This window comes from Zeus faber (assembly GCF_960531495.2).
Source record: "Zeus faber genome assembly, chromosome: 1".
In the NCBI taxonomy this organism is placed as follows: domain Eukaryota; kingdom Metazoa; phylum Chordata; class Actinopteri; order Zeiformes; family Zeidae; genus Zeus; species Zeus faber.
The window spans coordinates 24,876,877-24,899,657 of NC_137193.1; the positions used below are offsets into that span (position 1 = coordinate 24,876,877).

Sequence of the window (22,781 nt, forward strand, 5' to 3'; positions counted from 1 at the left end):
ATAGTGCGCAGATTTATTAAGGGACCTGGTTTTGTTGTGGGTGTTAATAGAGTGAGTTGTGTGTTGACGCTGGCTTTCTTGATTTGTGGAGTGCTTCTGGTGGTTATGTTGGGGTTTTTCTTTGGTATCTTGAGAATCACTGCTTTATTGTCAAAAACAGAATCATTTCGGAAGCCACAAAATAAAAAATCTTTTATTAACACCTTTCCACCCGGTGGTGATTGTTTGTGTAATGAACAGGCGGCTCTCAGCCTTGACAGCCTTTGTTTTGTTGAACTAGTCACATGTTTTTTCAAATGAAAGAGGCTCTCTTGTGGGTTTCTTCACACCTCAGCATCAGAGGCAATATTTCAGAATATGCCGGTTTTATGGAATCCATACCTTGAACCCTGGATCCTTCCTATATGGCACTTATGATAACTGAGCCTTTGTCGTTATTACAGTTGTGATGAAAGGGGTGGAAGGAAGTAGCACAACCCCCACAAATATGATCCTTTTGCAGTTATTCAGCCGTTACGTACGTGTAATTGTGGAATTTTGATCCTGTGTTTTAACTTTTTACGTCAAAGGTTTTCAGTCCCTCTAGCACAGTGCCTCTGAAATAACAAGTTTCGTTCCTCCTTATTTTTCCAAACCCCTCAATTTGTCCATTCATGAGAATATTAACCATGTCATCCTTTTCACACTGGTGACATTCTTGAATCTCTAATGATTTGTCAGAAATGTCTTCCAGCGGCGTATGATACCCAACTTTTGACGTCGGGTGTCCTCCGTTGCTCTCTCCCTCTGTCTCTCAGTCTTTTCTTCCCTCTCAAATAATCTCCCGTTCCCCTTTCTCTCACTCTCACACACGCACCGCTTCAGTACGAGTCGGACGAGATGGAGAAGAGCGTGTACCAGGATTACGACAGCGACAGTGACGTCCCCGAAGAGCTCAAGCAGGACTACGTGGACGAGCAGACGGGTGACGTCCCGCTCAAGAGGTCGGTTCCACCGCTTGCCAGCTGCCGAAAACAAAATGGTGCAGGGGGAACCGACCCAAACGAAGCAACATGTTGGATCTTCCAGGGTGTCTTTTTTTTTTTTTTTGTTGCGCTAGAAGCAATATAGAACAGAAGTGACTTAGTTAAACTGAGAAAGTGAAACATATTCCAGGGAGTGTTCCTCCTTTTGGAAATCTTTAATTGATATGGATGATGGGGAGGCGACACTGGCTCCCATGATCTGCCAGTTTGTGTGCAGTTAGCATTGATATTTTTAGCTCACCTCTCCCTAACCCCGTTGAGGAGGCAGCAGGATTGCCTGCAGTATTCTTTCTGTCTTTCTTTTTTGTGGGCTACACATGGTGAAAATTTCTCTTTTTACCCACCTTTGCCCATTGACTAATGGTAAAAAAAAAAAAAGCACATACTGTAAGGCAGTCCTTAATGTAGCTCCTTTAAAGGCGCAATGTGTCATTTCTGCTGCTTGGGGTCTCTCAATCAAAACAGTAACAAAAGACAGAAGCCGTTTCTCAATACCAAGTACGCGAAGTCCAGACTTGCGGACTTGGTAGTTCAGACTTGGCAAGTTCGACTCGGGAGTACAGGCTCCCGGGGACGGGAGGACGCAGGACGGTCATTCTGCGAAATGCATTCTGGGGATACTTGGCTGTCCCAAGTCCACACAAGTCACCACCGATGCATCCCTGATAAAATGGGCGGAGCAAGTCCACATCCGGGCATTTGGACTGGACTTGGCTTGATGCGTACTTTGAATTGGAACAGTACTTGGGCTGCGACCGATGACGTTTCCCAAGTCCACAAGAACACAAGTACAGACAAGAACGCAAATTGAGAAAGGGCCAGAGTTTGATGGCATTGTGAAGTAGAGTGGAATAATGGGAGTTGTTGTCTTCACCCATATGTTTGTACTTCAAAGCGACAGAACACATAGCAAACAGCAATATATAATGGTGCTCCATCAAACAATAGTTACTAGAGTAATAGAGCAATACAAACAATAGTACAATACAGTGGCTAGCTAACGTTCGCGACTTCGTCGAGTCCTCCCCTCGCTCCCCGACGTATAATCTGCCGTTCCCCGTCTTTCACTGGAACTTATAGCAAGTAGAAGTGGTAAAGGGGATATAATGCCATTGACAGGCGACATAATGAAGCAGAGCATTAACATTTTGTTCAACATAAACAGAAGATTGGTCTGCTGGGTAGATAGCTGGTTGGCTGTTAGCTTTAGCTTAGCCCTTAGCCCTCCTCTTTTCCCCCGCCTTTTTTTTTTACGATCTCAACGCCGCCTGCAAGCATTTCCGGTTGGCGTAGCCGTGTCGGCAGCCGCCTCTTGGCACTTTCTGGAGTGAGCTGGAAATCGCTGAGCCTCGCGTTGTACACACACCTGTATCTTCCACAAGGCTTATGGGAGGGTCCGTATCTGCAGCTTTCCTGTCACGTGAGCGTGATCAGAACACGCAACGTATTTATCATGGACGGACAGCAGATACTGTATACCCAATGAGACCAAATAATAACAAAATTGGATTCATCCGACCCGGATACAAACTCAAAATGATCAGACAACAATCGTTATAGGACAAAATACAATATCCATAAAGGAGAGGTGTCCGATCAATCGGCCCACCTCTAAGGCCTAGTCCTTTTTATAAATTTCAATACGGAAATGTTACATATTGTGCTTTAAATCCTTATGATTAAAAGTTCCAAAAAATAAATTGGATTTTGGAAGACGGGAGATTCAAGGCTCTCAACGTTCATTTGGTTGCAGAGTGGTAGTTATATTGCATTATATATGGAACTTGAAGATTCATCATTACACTTCAGTAGCCGGGAGTCTGAGGGTCGTCCTAAAGGAAAAAGAGAATTTCAGAAACTTTGATTCCTGCATACTGGTGATGTTTTATGTACTTTATGAAAACACTATTAATTACAAATGGAGAACCAGCAATTACAAGTGAATAAGATTAATTTGGATGGGCATGGGGAGGATTATGTGCGAGTAGATAAACTGTTCTGTATGTGTGTAAAGGTTTTGGTATGTTGGCCTGTGTATCTGTCATTTTGCTCACTTATGTACGGGAGAGAAACAGGAGCATTATTTATTCAGCAGCTTCCCAATAGAAAAATGCATTATGATATAAAAAATTTCTGTCATGTACTTAATGCAACAAATGACTTATTCATGGACCCATGAATCGATGCATATTTTTGAGTCTCACTCATGATACTTGGTGATGGAACTAACGTCATGTGTAACACCACATTAAAGTTGCTGATCAAATTTCTCCCTGTGTATTACGCTCACAGCAGCCTAAAGTCACTCAGATGCTGATTTCCCGTGCCTGACGGCAGGCATCGCTAATCATTAATTATCGGGCCAGGTCCTCAGTTCACATACAGGAGTTACAAGGCCTGGGTAATGGATGCAGCCTGATAACGGCCCAATGATTGGTGTCAGAGGTCTGGCCCTCTAAGATCACAGCCTCCAACCTATGGGGGCGCTTTTGTGTCTTTGACTATGTGAAATGGCTTCTGATTGATCAATTACGGGACCCCCTGTGAGTGGCCATCGGGTTCCGAGATTGGCGCATCAGCAGAGTCTGGGCGCTGAACCCACCTGTGCTCGGTTGGAGGGTTAGAGACACTTCACCGCTAAGGTATATTATCCAGTCTGCCCTTTTCTCACGTCCCTCTTCCCATCTCACCCCTCGCTTCTTCCACCCCGCCCTGACCACTAATCAGCGTGTCCCGAGAGACCATCAGGAGCAGGAAGAAGTCCGACTACAGTCTTAACAAGAGCAACGCGCCCATCCTCACCAACACCACGCTCAACGTCATCCGACTCGTTGGTGAGTTGCCCGTACAGACACAGCCACGCACGCAAAATGGAAACGGGAGGAAACGGGAAAAAAGGCTTTTTCATTTAACCATCAATTAACTTTGGGAGTTTGCTAAGAAGGCTAGCTGGCTGCCGTCGCACGGCGGCGAACCGGTGTCATCAGGCAGCGGTAATCATCGTTAGCCTCTGCTGACCTCCGAGACCTTTCCTTTTATAAGAGCAGCTTCCATGTCCTCTCGTCATGAACCGCCAAGAAAGCGGGTCCTCGCTCTGCAAAATGTGACCTTTGGCGCCGTAACCCTCTTTATTTGATTGTGGAGTAAGAAGTGTCATTAGACCAGATAATTAACTTGTCCGCATGGACTTATAACATGTCCGGTTCTCTTTATTTTTTGGTGATTATAAATTGCACTGTTAACTCGGGATGACAGCCACAACTGCCATGGAAAATTAGAAAACAGTTGATGCACAATATATTTTCGCATTTTAATCTCAGAACGAAAGCCTTAAACGTGCTTTGCAGTTTAGGGCCCCCCAGCATTGTTGACATGATGTGTTCTTTCTCTGTCATATAAGGTAATATTGATCCAGTGCAGTCTGGAGAAGTTATAGTAACAAACTATAATTATAAAGGTCTGAAAGCTGACGTTTGATTCCTGGTGCACTGTAGGTCTGTGGATGTTATTCAAATGAGTAAGCCCCCTTAACATTTCAAGAGAGAAGGGCGTGAAAAATGGGAATATATACAAACTAGGCCCTATCTAGAGCTAAGTAGATTTGGATTATTTCTTTTTTTTCCATTTCACCTGTTCGCAGGACCCTGTGATAACCTTGTCAAAGGGGACCTATTATGAAAAACTCACTTTTTTTAAGTGCTTGTACACATACATTTGTGTCTCTGATGGGCCTTCTAACACGTAAACTGTGAAATAAGACAACCCGGTCAGTTTTTTGTGAGCTGCCTATTTCAGAAAACATGTGATTCAACAAGCTGTTCAGATTTGCCATCCTTCCCTATGTCACATGGTGCCTCAGTAGAGTAAGAACCGCCCCCCGTCTGAGTAACTCCACCCACGGCTGGAGAAATAACACGGGTACTGCTCTGTTGGATTCACAGAGCAGCACAAATCCTTTCAAAGAAAAAGGAATTATTACCAACTGTATGCGAAAAGAACTGCAGATGAGGGAAATGTATGTATGTTAAAGTAATTTTTCTGTTTTTTCTTAAAAAAAAAAAAAGGTATTCATGCAATCCCCTGAACAAACGGAACAAACATTTAAATTTGGTCTTGTAGATCTAGTATGGGTCAAGATTCAGCAACTGGATTGCTTATTTCTTGCCTCAAGTTTGTTCAGAAACACATTTTGGTGGACTGCTAAGGTGAAATAAGTGAAAGTTTACATACTTCATACAACGGGGAACGGTGAAAACAGTTCCAGAGTGGGCGTGGAGAGCAGCAGCATTTTCATTTCAAACGAAACACACTGAAACAGCACAGCAGGAACAGGAGGGTTATAGTGGCATGTTAGAATGGCTAGAAGGATAATCTGAGGTATTTTCAACAAAATACTTCAAAGACATGTGTTTGGGACCTCAGAGACCTATATTAACCTGTTGAGCATAATAGAGTCCCTTTAATGTTTTCATTACCGTCCTGGTGAATTACACGCCGTTCCCTGCTGCGTATGCAGATGTGGTGTGCGCCGGCCAAGGTTCTTCCTCAAAGGACTCCCCGTAGCTTAATTCTTTGAATCTACTACAAGATTGAGTTTCATGTTGAAACATTTGATTTAACGGTCAGTGGCCCTAACTTAATTCAAAAGGACATCCATGGAAAGAGGGGGGAAAAAAAACCCAGATTGAGCAAGTTTTTCAATGATCCAGAATAACAAGGAAAGGATTGTGAACTGCCCATTCTCACAGAACATGTACAAACATTTATTTTGTGACTTACTGCCCAGGTACAAACCAGCTGTAGAATAAGTACTTATATAAACAATACTATACTCATGTTAAATTATAAGAACTCTGGTAAAAATATGTCCCCGATTCAACATTATACTCAAGTCAATTTTAATGTGATATTTCTTCTTCTGTCTGAAACAAAACTTGTGGTTTCTCTGCATCCTCCCCTTTTTTAGGGAAGTACATGCAGATGATGAACATCCTGAAGCCGATTGCCTTCGATGTGATCCACTGCGTGTCTCAGCTCTTCGACTACTACCTGTACGCCGTCTACACCTTTTTCGGACGCAATGACATGGTACAGGATCAACGTCTTACAGACTGATAGACCCTTGTTTTCTTTAAGGCTGCATTACAGTAGAGTAATGCAATCTTCTGAACTTCATGGACTTTTCTAGCCATTCTAATCAATGTTCCTACCTGCTCTGTAATGTTCTCCACATTGCTAATGATTGTTTTGTTGATGATTATTTCTAACCAATAAATGCACCAATAGTCAGCCCGAGAATATTGGCAAATTATCAAGAGTGAGGTATTCATCAAGACATTTGTGATATTTGGTTTTGGCATTATTGCGCAGCCCTGTGTATAGTAGGCCATTATCCAGGGTTAGTTAGGAACTAAGAGGAAGTATATCACTTAAGCTGCATATTTTTGACCACTGCATACAGATTCCTATCAGTGGGGGTTTCTTCCCACAGATAAGGGTTCAGGGAGGGAGACGGAGTCTTTTAGGGCTTGGTGCGCTAACATGGCTTGGGATTTATTGTTGAGTTCAGGGTCTGGCACGCAGGCCACAATATATATTTATATATATGTATATATATACGTATACATGTATACACATCTCTGAGGATCTATTATTAAAGGTTGCTAATAGTTCTCTCGGGCGCAGGAGGATCGGTGTTCCGCTCCTGAGCTGCTCACAAGCGTCCCCATCAAAGTTAGACTTGCATCGATACAGCAGCACCCTGAGGGATACAGTAATGTAAAGTTAATGTAAATTAGGGGTGTAACGATTCACTGGTATGAATCGTTAACCGGTTTTAACGGTAAAGATGCGACTACATCGGTACGCGGACCCATGCATCGATCAAAATGTACCATGAACCGGTCGATCGGCCCGATTCTGAAGTCACCAGTCGATTGACTGAAGCTCTGCTGCTCATTCTACTTTAGTCTAAACTAAGCTGCTGCGGAAGACTCACTGATCTGACGTTACAAGTCATGTTCGTTTCACGCCATTGAACCAACAACCTCACACTTCCTCACACTCTCCCTCTCTCCAATTCCAACTCCATCTCGCCACACACACACATACACACACTCACACACACACACACACACACACACACACACACACACACACACACACACACACACACACACCCACATACACACACCCCGCTCCAGATCGCGCACGCACATTCCCTCTTTGCGACACTTGCAAGCACAGCCTGCAGTAACCAAGGCATCCAGGGTCATTATAGTATCATATTTTTATATCACTATAAAGTGATATAAAAAGTAACAAAAATACTTGTGATTTACTGGTCGTTTTTGAAATACAGTGCATCCGGAAAGTATTCACACCCGTTCACATTTTGTTATGTAACAGCCTTATTCCAAAATGGATGAAATTCATTTTTTTCCTTTATCAATCTACACACAATACCCCATAATGACAAAGCAAAAAAGGTTTTTTAGAAATTTTTGCAAATGTATTAAAAATAAAAAAACTGAAATATCGCATGTACATATGTATTTACACCCTTTACTCAGTACTTGTTGAAGCACCTTTGGCTGATGACAGCCTCCAGTCCTCCCAAGCTCTGTTAGGTTAGATGGGGAGCGTCGCTGCACAGCTATTTTCAGATATTTCAAGAGATGTTCAATCAGGTTCAAGTCGGGGCTCTGGCTGGGCCACTCAAGGATATTCACACACTTGTCCTGAAGCCACTCCTTCGTTGTCTTGGCTGTGTGCTTAGGGTCGTTGTCCGGTTGGAAGGTAAACCTTCGCCCCAGTCTAAGGTCCTGAGCACTCTGGAGCAGGTATCATCAAGGATCTCTCCGTACTTAGCTCCGTTCATCTTTCCCTCGATCCTGACTAGTCTCCCAGTTCCTGCCTGAAAAACATCCCCACAGCATGGTGCTGCCACCACCGTGCTTCACCGTAGGGATGGTATTAGCCAGGTGATGAGGGGTGCTTGGCATTCAGGCCAAAGAGTTCAATCTTGGTTTCATCAGACCAGAGAATCTTGTTTCTCATGGTCTGAGAGTCCTTTAGATGCCTTTTGGCAAACTCCAAGCGGGGCGTCCTGTGCTTTTTACTGAGTAAAGGCTTCCGTCTGGCCACTCTACCATAACGGCCTGATTGGTGGAGTGCTGCAGAGATGGTTGTCCTTCATGAAGGTTCTCCCACCTCTACAGAGGAAAGCTGGATTGCTCAGTTTGGCTGGGCAGCCAGTTCTAGGTAGAGTGCTGGTGGTTCCAAACTTCTTCCATTTACAAATGATGGAGACCACTGTGCTCTTCGGGACCTTCAATGCTGCAGAAATGTTTTTGTACCCTTCCTCAGATCTGTGCCTCGATACAATCCTGTCTCGGAGGACTACAGACAATTCCTTTGACTTCATGGCTTGGTTTCTGCTCTGACATGCACTGTCAACAGTGGGACCTTATAGAGAGGTGTGTGGCTTTCCAAATCATGTCAATCAATTGAATTAATACAGGTGGACTCCAATCAAGTTGTAGAAACATCTCACGGATGATCAGTGGAAACAGGATGCTCCTGAGCTCAATTTTGAGTGTCAAAGCAAAGGGTGTGAATACATACTGTACGTACATGTGATATTTCAGTTTTTTATTTTTAATACATTTGCAAAAATTTCTAAAAAACCTTTTTCGCTTCGTCATTATGGGGTTTTGTGTGTAGATTTGTGATAAAAAAAGGAATTTAATCCAGTTTGGAATAAGGCTGTAACATAACAAAATGTGGGGAAAGTGAAGGGGTGTGAATACCTTCCGGATGCACTGTATATCTATTTGAAGGTCAGCAATGCCACTTTTAGAATCAGAATTGGTTTATTTTCTCTGGGTACATTTACATGTACTAGGAATTTATTTTGGTGAGGTTTGGTGCACTTCAGCACAGGACATAAGCATTGCAAAATATAAAGCTTAAAAGTCTTGGGTGGCACCTCCTTTCTTATAGACTCTAGCTTCACTCATAAAACTGAAGTTGGGAGGGGTTGATTCATTAAGATACGTATCGGACAGTCTTATAAGGGAGAGATGCACACCCCTCAGTAATGGGGTGTGTGAGGGAGAGATAGGGGAAACCCAGTAGCAAGTTGACATCTTGTCATTGCTCCTTTTATTTCAAGATGTGTATGCATCTATATGGCTCATATTCTGTCTGTCTGTCTGTCTGTCTGTCTCTCTCTCTCTCTCGCTCTCTCTCTCCCCATCTCTCTGTCTCTCTCCATCTGCGCTCATAAACACACATTTCTCCTGCGTTCCCAGCCTTCTGGAGCAGCCTGCGTCCTTCATTGCATGTTCTCTGAATCTCATGTGTGCTTGTCCATTCTCTACCTTTATCCCCTTCCATGTCTTTAATCTAACTCCCCCCTTTTTTTCTCTTTCTCTCTCTCTCTCTCGCTCTCTCTCTCTCTCGCTCTCTCTCTCTCTTTCTCTCTCCCTCCCTCTGTCACTCTCCGTCTCTCTCTTCCCAATTCCCTCCTCCACTATTCCTCATTATGCCTTATTGAATCCACCCATCTCAGTAATGACCTCACTATGGCACCTACTGTACACTGAAATGCTAATGTGTCCATGAATATTTAACATAATCCTTTGTTGTTGAATTGTCATGCACACATACTGGTATTTTGACCTGGGGACTGCTCTCTCCACCCTGCTGCTATCCAGATGATCTTTGCAGAGTTCTTGACTTGAGACGTAATGAACTCCATTAATATTTCAAAGGGTAAAAGCGTCATTACGCGTGTGTCTCTGCACCGTTGAATGGAGGTACACGGTCAGCTCAGTCTCGCGCGCACACACACACGCCAGAGATGCACTGAGCGCTCACAAGTCCACTGCCCTCATCAATCACTTGGATTCCAAATGCAAGGCAGATATACAAACACCCTTATTGGAATAGCGGATTGGTTGGCGGTTGATGGAAAAGCCTCGCTCCGTAGAAGAGACTCGGATCCTTCAGCAGCTTGTGCTTATCCCAGTGAGAAGCGACAGATTAGAGAGAAAGTGGGATATAGATGAAAGGATGTGGGTCAGAGACGGTGAGCGGGGGAGAAAGATGGGTACGATCTAATGTGTCGCCATGACAGAGAACGGCGAGAGGGAGAGACGGGGGAGGCAGACAGAAACGAGAAGTCATCAGACACACAAGTTGCAACAACGGGAGCAGTAGTGGGAGGTTTTACAGGAGCTGTGGTGTCCCTGGACAGACACCTGTCTGCCAATGGGGTTGAGTCAAATCGCAAAACCACTTATTTTGTCTCCATCTCCTGACATGCACAGTTACTGTAAAGTAGCGTGTGTCTGATATACTGTATATTGTCAGATATTGTACAAAAAGAGCAGTTGTTGCCATTGAATTCCCAAGGAAGAAATCCCATATTTTAGCCATTTTTAATTGGCACTTAAAGAAACAGAACTTAAATGTATTTGCGTCATGCATGTGCTCCTCTATATGCTGTTTCCATTGTTGGTGGCAGTGGCCAAGAACGCAAAGATCCGGCACGGACAAAAAGAGAATTCTATATAACATTGTAGCTAGTTGTGCTCGGTAAACTTTCGATCTGGACTATTATTCTCAAGAATCATCACCATCTCAAGTGACCAATTTAATGTGTGTACTTTCAAGAAAAGAAAGTGAGTTATGACTGAAATTCTCTGACGTGCAGCATAATCCACCCAACACAGACAATGCAATGGATTTCTCACTTCTAAGTTCACCCTTGGTGTATTTCAGCTCTAAGTTCACCCTTGGTGTATTTCAGCTGAAATTACATTCCAGCTTTAAAATGCTGTGCTTGAATGAGCACCCTGACCCTAAGGTGATGCCGTTTCACCACCCTTTTCTAAAGCTCTGAAGAGCCACTTCCGTCGACCGCTTCTCGCTGCATAATTTCTCCCTTGTTTACTCTAACGTGAGAGTTTGGTCGAATCGGGCTGCACTCTTCAAGTTCTTGAAGTGACATTACTGAGGAGACCAGAACAACAAGCAGAATCACCCATTTATTCCCTTCTAAAATTCTGCAACTCAGTGTTTCTAGAGGAACAAATGCCTTGGCTTAACACATCACAGTGAGATATTAAAAGCTTGTCACATTGATATTTAATATGTACATACTTATTAAGTGGTGTGTAAAACTAGATCCAACTACAGAATCGTGGATTCAGCCAGCTATTCTTCAAATGAACCCAGTATATATCCTTTGATGGGAAATGCAAATTTCTAATTAATTTAAAGAACAAGTTACTATCATAACTGCAATAATGCACATTATTATTTTTTTTATATTTCAGAAGTTTAAAAGGTCAGTTCAGCTTTGATGTGTTTGAAAACAAATTAACATGAGAAGTAATTCCTATAGCATAGAAATGCACAGTTCTGCTGTGTATTAAGAAATCAATATCAGCTCCCTGAAACACCAGGGACAGCGGGACAAATCCGCACATCGTCAGCCTATTTCCCCTCATTCTTGGCTTGCAGTCAGCCCGGCTTTTTCTTGTCTTTCGCTTCACTTTATCATTCAATCTGGTGTTATCGCCTTTGGGACCACTTTTATGGAGTTAAAGCACAAAAGATAAAACTTAACATGCATTTAGTCCTGTTATGTCGAGAGCGATTGGACCCTGAGTCCCCAAAAAAAATCACGGCGGCTTGGTCGCTGAAAGACATTTGCACTGTTTATACTATCTATGTTTTCCCAAGCTGCTGATGATTGATCATCATCATTAGTATTTCACTGAGCCTGAAGCTGGTCATCAGGTGTTGGACGCCAACATTAACACAGGGCCATCAGTTTGTGTGCATGCTGTACCCACTGGTCTGAAAAAGTCAGTCATTATTGTTTTTTCTCCTCTGTCTGGTATATTTTTCAAATGTTTTTTGTCGGGCTGGGTATTGGGCAGGTAGGATCTCACAATTGTATTTGATTTTCATACAAATGATCGGTTCATTATCGATTCAATCCAATGTTGATAAGATTGAGGGGAACGGAGTGAGACATTTCTATATCGGTACATTGACATACTCATCATATACACAATGAACTTGCTAACAACTTTTCAGTATACCACATGATGAAATATTTAGGGAAGTTGTGTAGAATTTACAGAACATACTTGGAAGAAATGGAATATAATATTCACAAGTATGTTTTAAAGTGTATAATTCTGTGAAAAAAGGAATCATCGTTTTGGCGTTACCTTAGAATGAGCCATTTTTATCCACATAGGGAGCAGGTGCGCTTCCACGGACGCCGGCTGGCATGGTGCACCGCTATGTTTGTACAATACCCCAAAACGGACCAAGTAAAGACTTTTCGCTGGTTTCGCGGCCACCATGGGGAGGGGTATTTAGTTGGTTGCGATCTGCAACCTCACTGCTAGACACAACTCAATCCTACACACCGCACCTTTAATGGAACAAATACAGTCCTTGCAGTTTATGGGGAAAAGGGTTGCATAACTTCCAAACTGACAAACAAATAGAAAAAAAAAGAACGACAACATTTTAATATCAATATTATTGATATTAAAATGTTCTTGTCTTTTTTTTTTTTTTTTTTACCTAGCCCTAGTTTTTTGTTTGGTCTTTGATTTCTTGTAAGTTTGATTTGAGCTGTTTTTTTGTCTTTATTACTTTCCTTTCTGCTCGCCATTTTGTCTTCTGTAGCCCATCCCTAGTCCATCTTTGCCCTCTCAGGGCTCCAGAGAGGCAGGCACTGCCAGGGTGGTGGGCCCTACTTGCTTGGTAAGATTGGGCCTCTTAAAGGCTTTGCCAATAGCTAGCGCACTAGGCCGTCCACGCCTCGTGGATGTCCAAATACGACTAAGACACTTGAAGTGTGCTTGAATGAAAGTGCTGGAGCTGTGTGTGGGGTGCCACCAAGCACACCTCAACGTCTGACGCATTGGGACATCTTGTGTTGATCCTCTCCACACCATCCTTCTCCCACTACTCATCCTCCTTAATGTCAACTCGTTTAGTTCTTTGTAAGTTGCTTATTAGACCCCTTAACCCCCCCCCCCCCCACAAGTGTTTGGCGTGGGATTTATTTTGTCTTAAACATGGAATTGCAATTACATTCCATTGTGTGTTGTGATGAATGCACACTACAGAAAGTAACTTTGTGTGTGTGTGTGTGTGTGTGTGTGTGTGTGTGTGTGTGTGTGTGTGTGTGTGTGTGTGTGTGTGTGTGTGTGTGTGTGTCTCTCCTGCAGTATGAGTCATCTGGTCTGGGTCTTATCAGCAGCAGGCTGAGAACCACGCTGAACCGCATCCAAGAGAGCCTCATTGACATGGTAAGGTTGTACCTCCTATTCTCTCTCTCGCTCTCACTCTTGCTCTCGCTCCTCTAACTCAGTCTTTCAAATGTGCGTTTGCTATTTCTTTGTGTCACTTTTTTTCCTTACTTGGCCCCTTTTTTCTCTTTCTCTCTCGCTGACTTAAAAAAAAAATTCCACTCTCTGTTATTTTCCTGGCTCGCTGTCTGTCCATTTGGACCATGTGCGTGTGGTCTTATAGTGGATGGTGCCCGCGCCACAGTGTGTGGCCGCAAAATGCATTATGGGTCATCAATATCTCTTCGCTGGTCACCGCTCTCCCCTCCTCTTTCACTACACAACCACACAACCACACACACACACACACACACACACACACACACACACACACACACACACACACACAGCGTACACGTGTTGTCTGTAAAAGTCCACTGGCGCATGTGACTGTGCTTATTTGTGTGCATGTCCAGAAGGCAGCCATTAGCGCTGAATATGGCCGGCAGCCGCCGTTAGCACTGAATATGGCCGCTCTCACTGGATGGTGACAGTCTCTCTCTCTCTATCTCTCTCTCTGTTAGTTGTTTATTTTAAAGCGCTATCGCTCATTGTTTTCAATCTTGTATCTCCCTTTGTTTTTGTTTTTCAAAACACAGTTGAAAAAAATCGTCCGTTTCTGAACAAAAAACATTCCCATGAGACAACTCGGCCCCATGGTCAGCATGTAGTCCCGTCCTGCTGTTTGGCTAGCCGGGTGTTCAGGGGTGGCAGGGGCTCTTTATGAGCATTTTGCTTTGCCACACTTAGTTGCTCCCGTTTAGACAGGCTCAGTGAGAATAGATAAAGATAAACGAATGAGCCAATCCCCCGAGCGCGATCGTGGCATGATTAAGTGTTAATGGACGCCTCCCAGAACATTTACTCCTCTAAGTGTGCCTTGGACTAGAGATAGGGAACAGAGGGAAATAATAAATTCTTTCTCTTTCTTTTTCTTTTTTTCTTTTCCTTTCGAGTCCTTTCAAGAGATTTAATTTGATCAAAGAATTCGTGGATGTCAGTCACATCATTGTGGCCCAGTCTCAGAACACTTGATGATGGGCATCTTTGATGTAATTTGAATGTCGGGAGACGGGAGCTGACCCAGCTCAGAAACCCTCACTTTCTCTTTCCGTCACTCCATAACTCACATGTGGCGCTTTATTCTCTCTCTCTCCAATATCAATCATTTGAATTCTCTCGACATGGAAGCTATATAAGCACACAAATCAAAATTGTCTTATTCCTTTCTTGTTTGTGAAACTCCAAACTAAATCGTGCTAGGGTGCTGCTGGAATGACCTTCAGAATTTTTTTGTTCTAAAAACCATACTTTATGCAGTTATTCCTTGTATTTGTTTGCTGTTTGTCAGTCCATTTCATCCTTTTTTTTGTCATAGAAGATAAGACTATTAGAGTCAGTTTGTATAGTGTGGACTTCAGACCTGCCGACCTGCATGCATTTTGTGTACCAACCATGCAATTCTTGGGCAGAATACGCAGGTACCAAATGCCGGCTGAAACTACGCAAAAAAAAAAATTGGACCTCGGATTGCACCAGATGCTACGACCTTGTGCTTGTGGTTCTGTTCCCCTCCCTCTCACTCACTCAACATCCACTGATACGCAGGGCACTGAGCGCAGCGCTACTTTATTATCCGCTGACGCTGCATTGCTGAGGTAAAATGGGAAGTGGGGGAGTAATAAGGACAAAAATGTGACCGTAATGTTATGTAATGTTACCGTAATGATCTGCGATAGTGGCGCGGCCCCTTGCGGTCGCCTGCGCCGCCGCTCCGGTCGACTTTGCACATTTTAGTATTTTTTTCCGTTTTTTCATCATAATGTCCGCCAAAAAAGCATCGGCAGTTATCTCTTACGGCCGCAATGCACTCGTGGATATAAGAACTTCCCTAAAAGAACAACTTTGGGACTTTTTATCTGTGGAACTAGAGTGGCCGACTGAAAATCTACGCACGAACACTCTCAACAACACAAAAATGGAGCTGCTGTTCCACAAGTGGGCCCACGGAGAAAGCACCGTGGTAAACGAGGCGGCATTCGGGTCAGAATGAGGACGCAACCTTACCGTCCACCTCTGCCAAGCATCCTTCTTGCCAACGTTCAGTCTCTGGAGAACAAGATGGATGAACTTCGAGCGAGGATTCCATTCCAACGGGACACAAGGAACTGTTGCGTCCTCTGCCTGACGGAGAAATGGCTGAACCCACTGGTACCGGATGAAGCCATTCATTCAGCCGAGTCCTTCTCCGTGCCCCGCGGCGACAGATCGGGGGAATCGGGGAAATCCAAAGGTGGAGGCGTCTGCCTCATGGTAAACAACCGCTGGTGCCCCCCCAACAACACCAAGTCTCTCTCCCGCTCCTGCTTGCCGAACCTGGAACAGCTGACAATCTTATGCCGTCCATTTTATCTCCCCCGGGAATTCAGGACGGTCATCATTACAGCCGTTTATATCCCACCGCAAGCGGACATCAACACAGCACTGTCGGACCTGTATGATGTGTTGTGCGGATTTCAAAACAAACATCCCGACACGGCTGTGGTGGTGACTGGGGACTTTAACAGGGCGACCCTTAAAAAAGTTCTGCCTGCTTGGCGTTAGTTTAGAGCTAGAACTTTGGACCATTGCTACACACCGTACAAGAACGGATATAAGACCGTCTCGCTCCCTGCTTTCGGGAAATCAGATCACACCACGATTTTGCTGGTTCCCGTTTACAGGCCTCTGATCGCGCGAGAATTGGTGGTGACGAGGGAAGTGAAGCGGTGGACGGACCAATCAGAGGCTGCACTTCAGGACGCTCTGACTGACGTCGACTGGGACATGTTCCATTCATTTCAAGTGACTGTGAAGCTGTAGCGGTGAGCTTCATGGCTACGGTAGCGGACAGCATAGTTCCCACGGTGAAAGTTCGGATATTTCCAAACCAGAAGCCATGGGTTCGATAAATCCATCCGCTGCGCTCTGAATGCTTGCACGGCCGCTTACAACGACGGTCTTGTACCCGGAAATATGGACAATTACAAAGCGGCGTCATACAATCTGTGGAGGGCGGTGAAGGACGCTAAACAGATGTACAGAGAGACTGTGGAGCTACAGATGGAGCAACGGGACACCAGACGCTTGTGGCAGGGACTGCAGACTATAACAAACTACAAGAGCAGCTCCTCCCCAGCCACGAGTATGGACGCCTCCCTAGCCAACGAACTGAACTCCTTTTATGCACGATTCGAGTCTGGCAACAGCACCGCTAGGTCGCCAGCTAATTGGAGTTACACCGCTGGGGATGAGCGCGCACTCTCAGTGTCAGACCATGACGTCTGATGCGGGTGAACATCAGGAAAGCTGCGGGCGAGCGGGCATTTCTGGGCGAGTACTGAAGACCTGTGCTAACCAGCTAGCCGCAGTGTTCACGACAATATTCAACATCTCCTCGGCTGAATCAGTGGTCCCGTCCTGCTTCAAGAGGTCCAGGTCGTTCCTGTCCCGAAGATCGCCTCTCCTACCTTCCTGAATGACTACTGTCCGGTGGCCCTCACCTCGGTGGCCATGAAATGTTTTGAGAAGCTAATTAAGGATTATATCTGCACCTCCCTCCCCCGCACCTTGGACCCGTTGTGGTTCACGTACCAGCAGAAAAGATCCACGGATGACGCGGTTTCCCAGGTACTGCACACCACGCTCACGCACCTGGATGGCCGGAAGGGGGCCTATGTGAGATTGCTGTTCATTGATTATAGTTCAGTTTTCAATACCATAGTCCCCACCAGACTGGCTGTCAAGCTGAAGGAGCTTGGACTGAATACTCCACTGCGTCCAGCTCCCTCACTTGGAACACAAGATCCCCCCCCAGCGCTGCGTCCTCAGCCCCCTACTGTACTCCCTGTACACATGACTGTGTGGCCAGGTCCAGCTCCAACACCATCATCAAGTTTGCTGACAACACCCTTGTTGTGGGCCTGATCACCTACGGCGATGAGAAGGCTTACCGCGAGGAGGTGGCTGACCTGTCACTCTGGTGCCAGGACAACAGCCTCCACCTGAACGTCAGCAAAACTAAGGAGCTGATTGTGGCCTTTAGGCGAGGATTACAACCGAGGACGCATGCGCCCTTGGTGATTAATGGGACTTCTCTCGACAGGGTGAGCAGCTTCAAGTACCTGGGAGTCCACATCACAGAGGATTTAACATGGACTTTACAAACAGACACTCTGGTGAGAAAGGCCAGGCAGCGTCTTTACCACCTCAGGCAGCTGAGGAAATTCCGGGTCTCGGTGAGGATCCTCAAGTCCTTCTACTCTGGAGCAGTGGAGAGCATCCTGAAGGCAACATCACTGCCTGGTTTGGGAACTGTACTGCTCAGGACAGGCAGGCCCTGCAGAGAGTGGTGCGTTCACCCCTCCCTGCAGGACTTATACACCAGGAGGTGTAGTAGCAGAGCTCCGTCACAGCGGAGCGCCGCTTGTGATGAAAGATTCAACTCTTTTTTTGAGACTCTGTTCCTGACGAATCATTCGGTAAAATGAGTCGTTTGATCTGATTCAGTTGGTTTAATGCACAGTGAGTCAAGGAAGACTTCCAGTGAACAAGAGTGAGAAGAGACGGCCATTTATTACATGACCTTTTTTTTTGCAATGACTACAATTTATTTTGAAATGGCAAGTACCATATAAATATAATATAAATGTATATTTGCACTTAAAAGTCGAAGAGACTTTCATATGAAGTTTGAACTGGACATTTCTCTGTTAATTATACATACACATTGTGTCCTACTAAACCTCAATAAGGTTACATAAGGTTGCATTATACTGAAACTTGGTGACAGTTCCATATTCTGTTTTATTGGAACTCAGTGACCGTTCCTTGTTGTATTTTATTGGAAATCAGGCACAGTTTCATGTTCTATTATTGTTCCATAGTGAATAATGAACAATAATTAACACACAGTGTCAAAATCAGCAATCTCCCTATTGTGGTAACTGAAAATTGCAGTGGTATTCCGTATGTGCAGCTGTCCTATCACGTGATCAGATCAGGCGATGTCTTTTTCATTGACGTACAGCAGATATACCCACTGAGACCAAATGATAAGAAAATTTGATTTCTCCGATCACGGATATAAACTCAAAGAGATCGGACGACAATGTACCGTATTTTCCGGACTATAAGGCACACTTAAAAGCCTTTAATTTTCTTAAAAAACGACAGTGCGCCCTATAATCTGGAGCGCCTTATATATGGATTAATTCTGGTTGTGCTGACTGACCTCGAAGCGATTTTGTGTGGTACACGGCGCTCTGTCAACATGTTTTAGTACGACTTTGGTAAACTACAAAGCCGCACCGCTTGCAGCATTACGGCTACCGTAGTCAGGAGCGTCGCGGAGTTATACATACTGTGCTTCACCATAATATTACAGTGTGTGTGTGCTTACGACGCGGACTTCAAACTCAAGGCTATCAGTCACGCAGTAGAACATGGGAATAGAGCAGCTGCGAGAGAATTCAACATTAATGAATCAATGGTAATGAAGTGGAGGAAGCAAGAAGATGACCTGCGCCACACAGAGTTTCCGAGAGAACAAAGCGAGATGGCCACAGTTAGTGGACAAAATTGAGGGTGGGGTTTTTGAACAGAGAGCAGCAGGTAGAAGCGTCTCTACAGTCTCTATTCGACTGAAGGCAACAGCGTTAGCACGGGACATGGATATCAATGACTTTCGAGGCGTTCCTTCTTGGTGCTTTCGTGTTATGAGAAGACGTAATCTCTCCATCAGCACACAAACTACCGTCTCGCACCAACTGCCAAAAGATTACGAAGAAATGCTGGCCACTTTCCGCGCATACTGCAAAAACAAGATCACTGAAAAGAAGATCCGGCCAGAGCACATCACCAACATGGATGAGGTTCCCCTCACCTTTGATATCCCCGTGAACCACACTGTGGAGAAAACAGGGTCCAGACAGTGTCTATATGCACCACAGGGAACGAGAAGTCATCCTTCACTGTAGTTCTCAGTTGCCAGGCTAATGGCCAGAAACTTCCGCCCATGGTCATTTTCAAGAGGAAGACTTTGCCAAAAGAAAAGTTTCCAGCCGGCGTCATCATCAAAGCTAATCTGAAGGGCTGGATGGACGAGGAAAAGATGAGTGAGTGGCTGAGAGAAATTTACGTCAAGAGACTTTTTCCACAAATCTCCATCCCTATTGATCTGCGACTCCATGCGCGCCCATCTCACCGATGCTGTCAAAAACCAAGTGAAGCAAACTTATTCGGAGCTTGCCATCATTCCAGGTGGATTAACTAAAGAACTCCAGACGCTAGATATTGGTGTCAACAGGGCGTTTAAAGTTAAACTGCGAGCTGTGTGGGAGCAGTGGATGACAGAAGGCGAACACACATTCACCAAGACAGGGAGACAGCGCCGGGCGACTTACGCTACTATCTGCCAATGGATCGTGGATGCCTGGGCTAAGGTATCAGTCTCAACTGTGGTCCGAGCTTTCACGAAGGCCGAAATCATTACTGAACTGCCAGGTAACAGCAATGACACTGACTCGGATAATGACGAGAGGGATCCGGGCATTCTGGATGCCGTAATTGCCCAACTGTTAAACTCGGACACTTAAGATGAAGAATTTGAGGGATTTGTGGACCAGGAATGAACTGAAAAAGTGAGTGTATTGTGTTGTATTTTACATGTTATAACTGAATTTTGAGAGTTATTGTGAATACGCTAACGTTTGGTATCAGACTGTTTTTTTTACGTGTTTCAACTGAACAAGGTTGGGAGTTATTGTGAATACGCTCATTAACGTTTGAACAATGTTGAGAGTTATTGTGAACACGTTTAATAAAGTTTGACTGACTGACTTATCTGACTGTTTTGTTTCACTTACAATGCGCCTTATAGTCCGGTGCGCTTTATATATGAAAAAAGATCGAAAATAGACCATTCATTGACAGTGCGCCTTATAATCCAGTGCGCCCTATAGTGCGGAAAATACGGTAACAGATATTTAACAGTCAACGGTTTATGAGGAACCAGACAATTGAATAAAAATCTGAATCGGCCACAATTGGAATCGGCAGGTCAGACTTTGAACAAAATCTGAAATCAGGATCAGCCAAGAAAATTGCAGTTGGTGCATCTCTAGTTGGTAAACATATTTGGTAACTTTACGAGATGATGCATTTCAGGGGGTATATCCGAATGAGATTAATTAGTATATATACATTTAGCCGTAGTAGCTCGCATACGATGTGATTAGCCTCATTACGAGATGGCTACAGTGTGAATAACTGATGGAGTCAGGCTCCTTTGTCACTAGCAAAATCTGTAAATACATTTTGTGTAATGTTATTTCCCATTGAAGTTACTCCTAAATCGCTTGTTTTCCTATTTTGGATGCATTTTAAATCGGATAAAAAATAAAGAAATAAATATAGAGGCTTGAGCTGCGAGCTCCGCCTTAAATTTAATTTATTTTTCTGCGATTTAAATTTGTGCCCCAAGGGGGCAACATACCAAGTCCATGCTTGGCTGTTCATGTTATTGCCAAAGTGGAATGTGCACTGCAGCACGATACTAACGATCTCTCTGTAAAGGCAGATCGTGGAGACATTTTAATCGCTCACGATCGTCATAACGCACACCCCTCAAGGCGGAAAACTCATTTGTTCTTTGCAGTAGAAGAAAAAACAGTAGAGTTTGTGAATGATTTTAAACCGGTCACATATTTCCACAAACATCACTTTACTTCGCCCTGAGCAGCTTTTTACGCATCGAAGGGCCGGGCAGCATAGCGGCTATATAGACCTCAGCAGACTTTGGGGCTAGACGAGCTGTCAGCCGCTTTCCAAATGTCAGGAAAGCACTGTCTGTCCGGTTCGGCGCTCGGTGGCACGTCTGGGGGGCAAGTACGTGCCTCCTCGGAGCGGCACGACCAAGTGTACGCCGGCAGTAGACAGACACCCCAACAGTGGTGAGGGCGGTCAAGGTATGAAGGGCAGCAGCGCAGAAAGACACAGCGGGGGGAGGAGTGTGTTGGGAGTGTGTGTGTGAGAATCAGTGTGTGTGTGTGTGTGTGTGTGTGTTTGCGTGCGTTTGATCATGATTGTGAGAAGATTCGTACAGGAGAACATGCTCTTTAACGCACACACATACGCACACAAACTTCAACGGGCTGTAATGATGTCACTGCGGCCATCGCAGCCTCTCTGATTACGAGCTGTTTACAACATCTCAGGAGAAGAACTCAGTCCTGTGTTTTATTTTTTGGGGGGTTTTTTTGTTTGTTTTTTTACGGCTCCCTGTCTTTCCCTCATGTATTGGCAAAAAGCTTTTGGACTCGTGTTCCCATACACAAAACTATTTTAGCTCATCTCAGAAAATCATTCATTGTTCGTAGAGAATCCCAGTTCTTTCTTTTTAGACCTTTTTCATTGCTCAACGTGCTTCCTTCACCCACCTCTTTCAAATCGGTGCTGTAATATAAACACACACACACTGATGGATAAACATACTAAGGCTTCATTAATAATTTCTGTTCTTTGGGGTATTAGCATGACTTAGTTGCGAGTCTATGTAGTTGCGTGACAACAATGGAGCATTCATTTCCGGTCCTAATGTGGGTTTGTCATGAATTTATTACTATTCATTTCCAATTTCCACACTCTTATTATGACTTATTAGATGTGGGGGCGTGTGGTGTACAAGTCCTCATACGTTTACACGGGTAAGTTCACAGAAAAGTGCGTATGTGTAGACACACACACACACACAAGAGATTGCGGCGGGGGTAGACCTCATTTGTAAACACATTATGAAAGTTAATTGCACGCTGAATTTCAATTCGTCGGCGGTTTGATTCCCCCCCGGTTTCGGCGTCTGGACTGTTTCAATTCCACATCCACGGTGGTGATAATTACACGGGTCCCGCTTGGCCGGCAGCAAGATTCCATCTCCATCTCAATGACTCGGGTAGGAAGCAGCTCTGGGATGCACTGGAGCTCCGGGGTGTAGAGATGAGTGGGGGAGAGCCACATCCCCCTGTTTTCACCTCACTTCCTCTCCGCCAGTCTCCAAATTACTTTTTTCGAAACCCCCTCCGCCGGTAGTGTTTTCACGTTTTCCTTTGTTACCTCGAAAAAATTTCAATGTTGAAATTGAATTTGAGGGACTCGCTGATCGGAAAAAGGTGCACAAGGTACGATCCATGATACGCACTCTTTAGTGAAAGTCATGGATCAAGTCGTGTGCCTTTTTAAAATATGCACTGCCACTGTTACTTTTTAAAGTAATCCATAAATCTGGATGCAGAGTTGCAGTGAAAAGAAGATGGACAAGAGAGATACGCAA

General features: G+C 44.5%; 1 protein-coding gene across 2 annotated transcripts in view; it reads left to right on the forward strand.

Annotated features, from left to right (window-relative positions):
• The window catches only part of vps50 (VPS50 subunit of EARP/GARPII complex), a 144,449-nt gene that overhangs the window by 86,920 nt on the left and 34,748 nt on the right, over window positions 1-22,781 (forward strand). For both annotated transcript variants that reach the window (XM_080000449.1, XM_080000450.1), the window contains exons 19-22: window positions 865-983; window positions 3,753-3,859; window positions 5,992-6,113; window positions 13,295-13,375. In XM_080000449.1, the coding sequence (XP_079856575.1) occupies window positions 865-983; window positions 3,753-3,859; window positions 5,992-6,113; window positions 13,295-13,375 (429 nt within the window). The remainder of the gene's footprint in view (window positions 1-864; window positions 984-3,752; window positions 3,860-5,991; window positions 6,114-13,294; window positions 13,376-22,781) is intronic.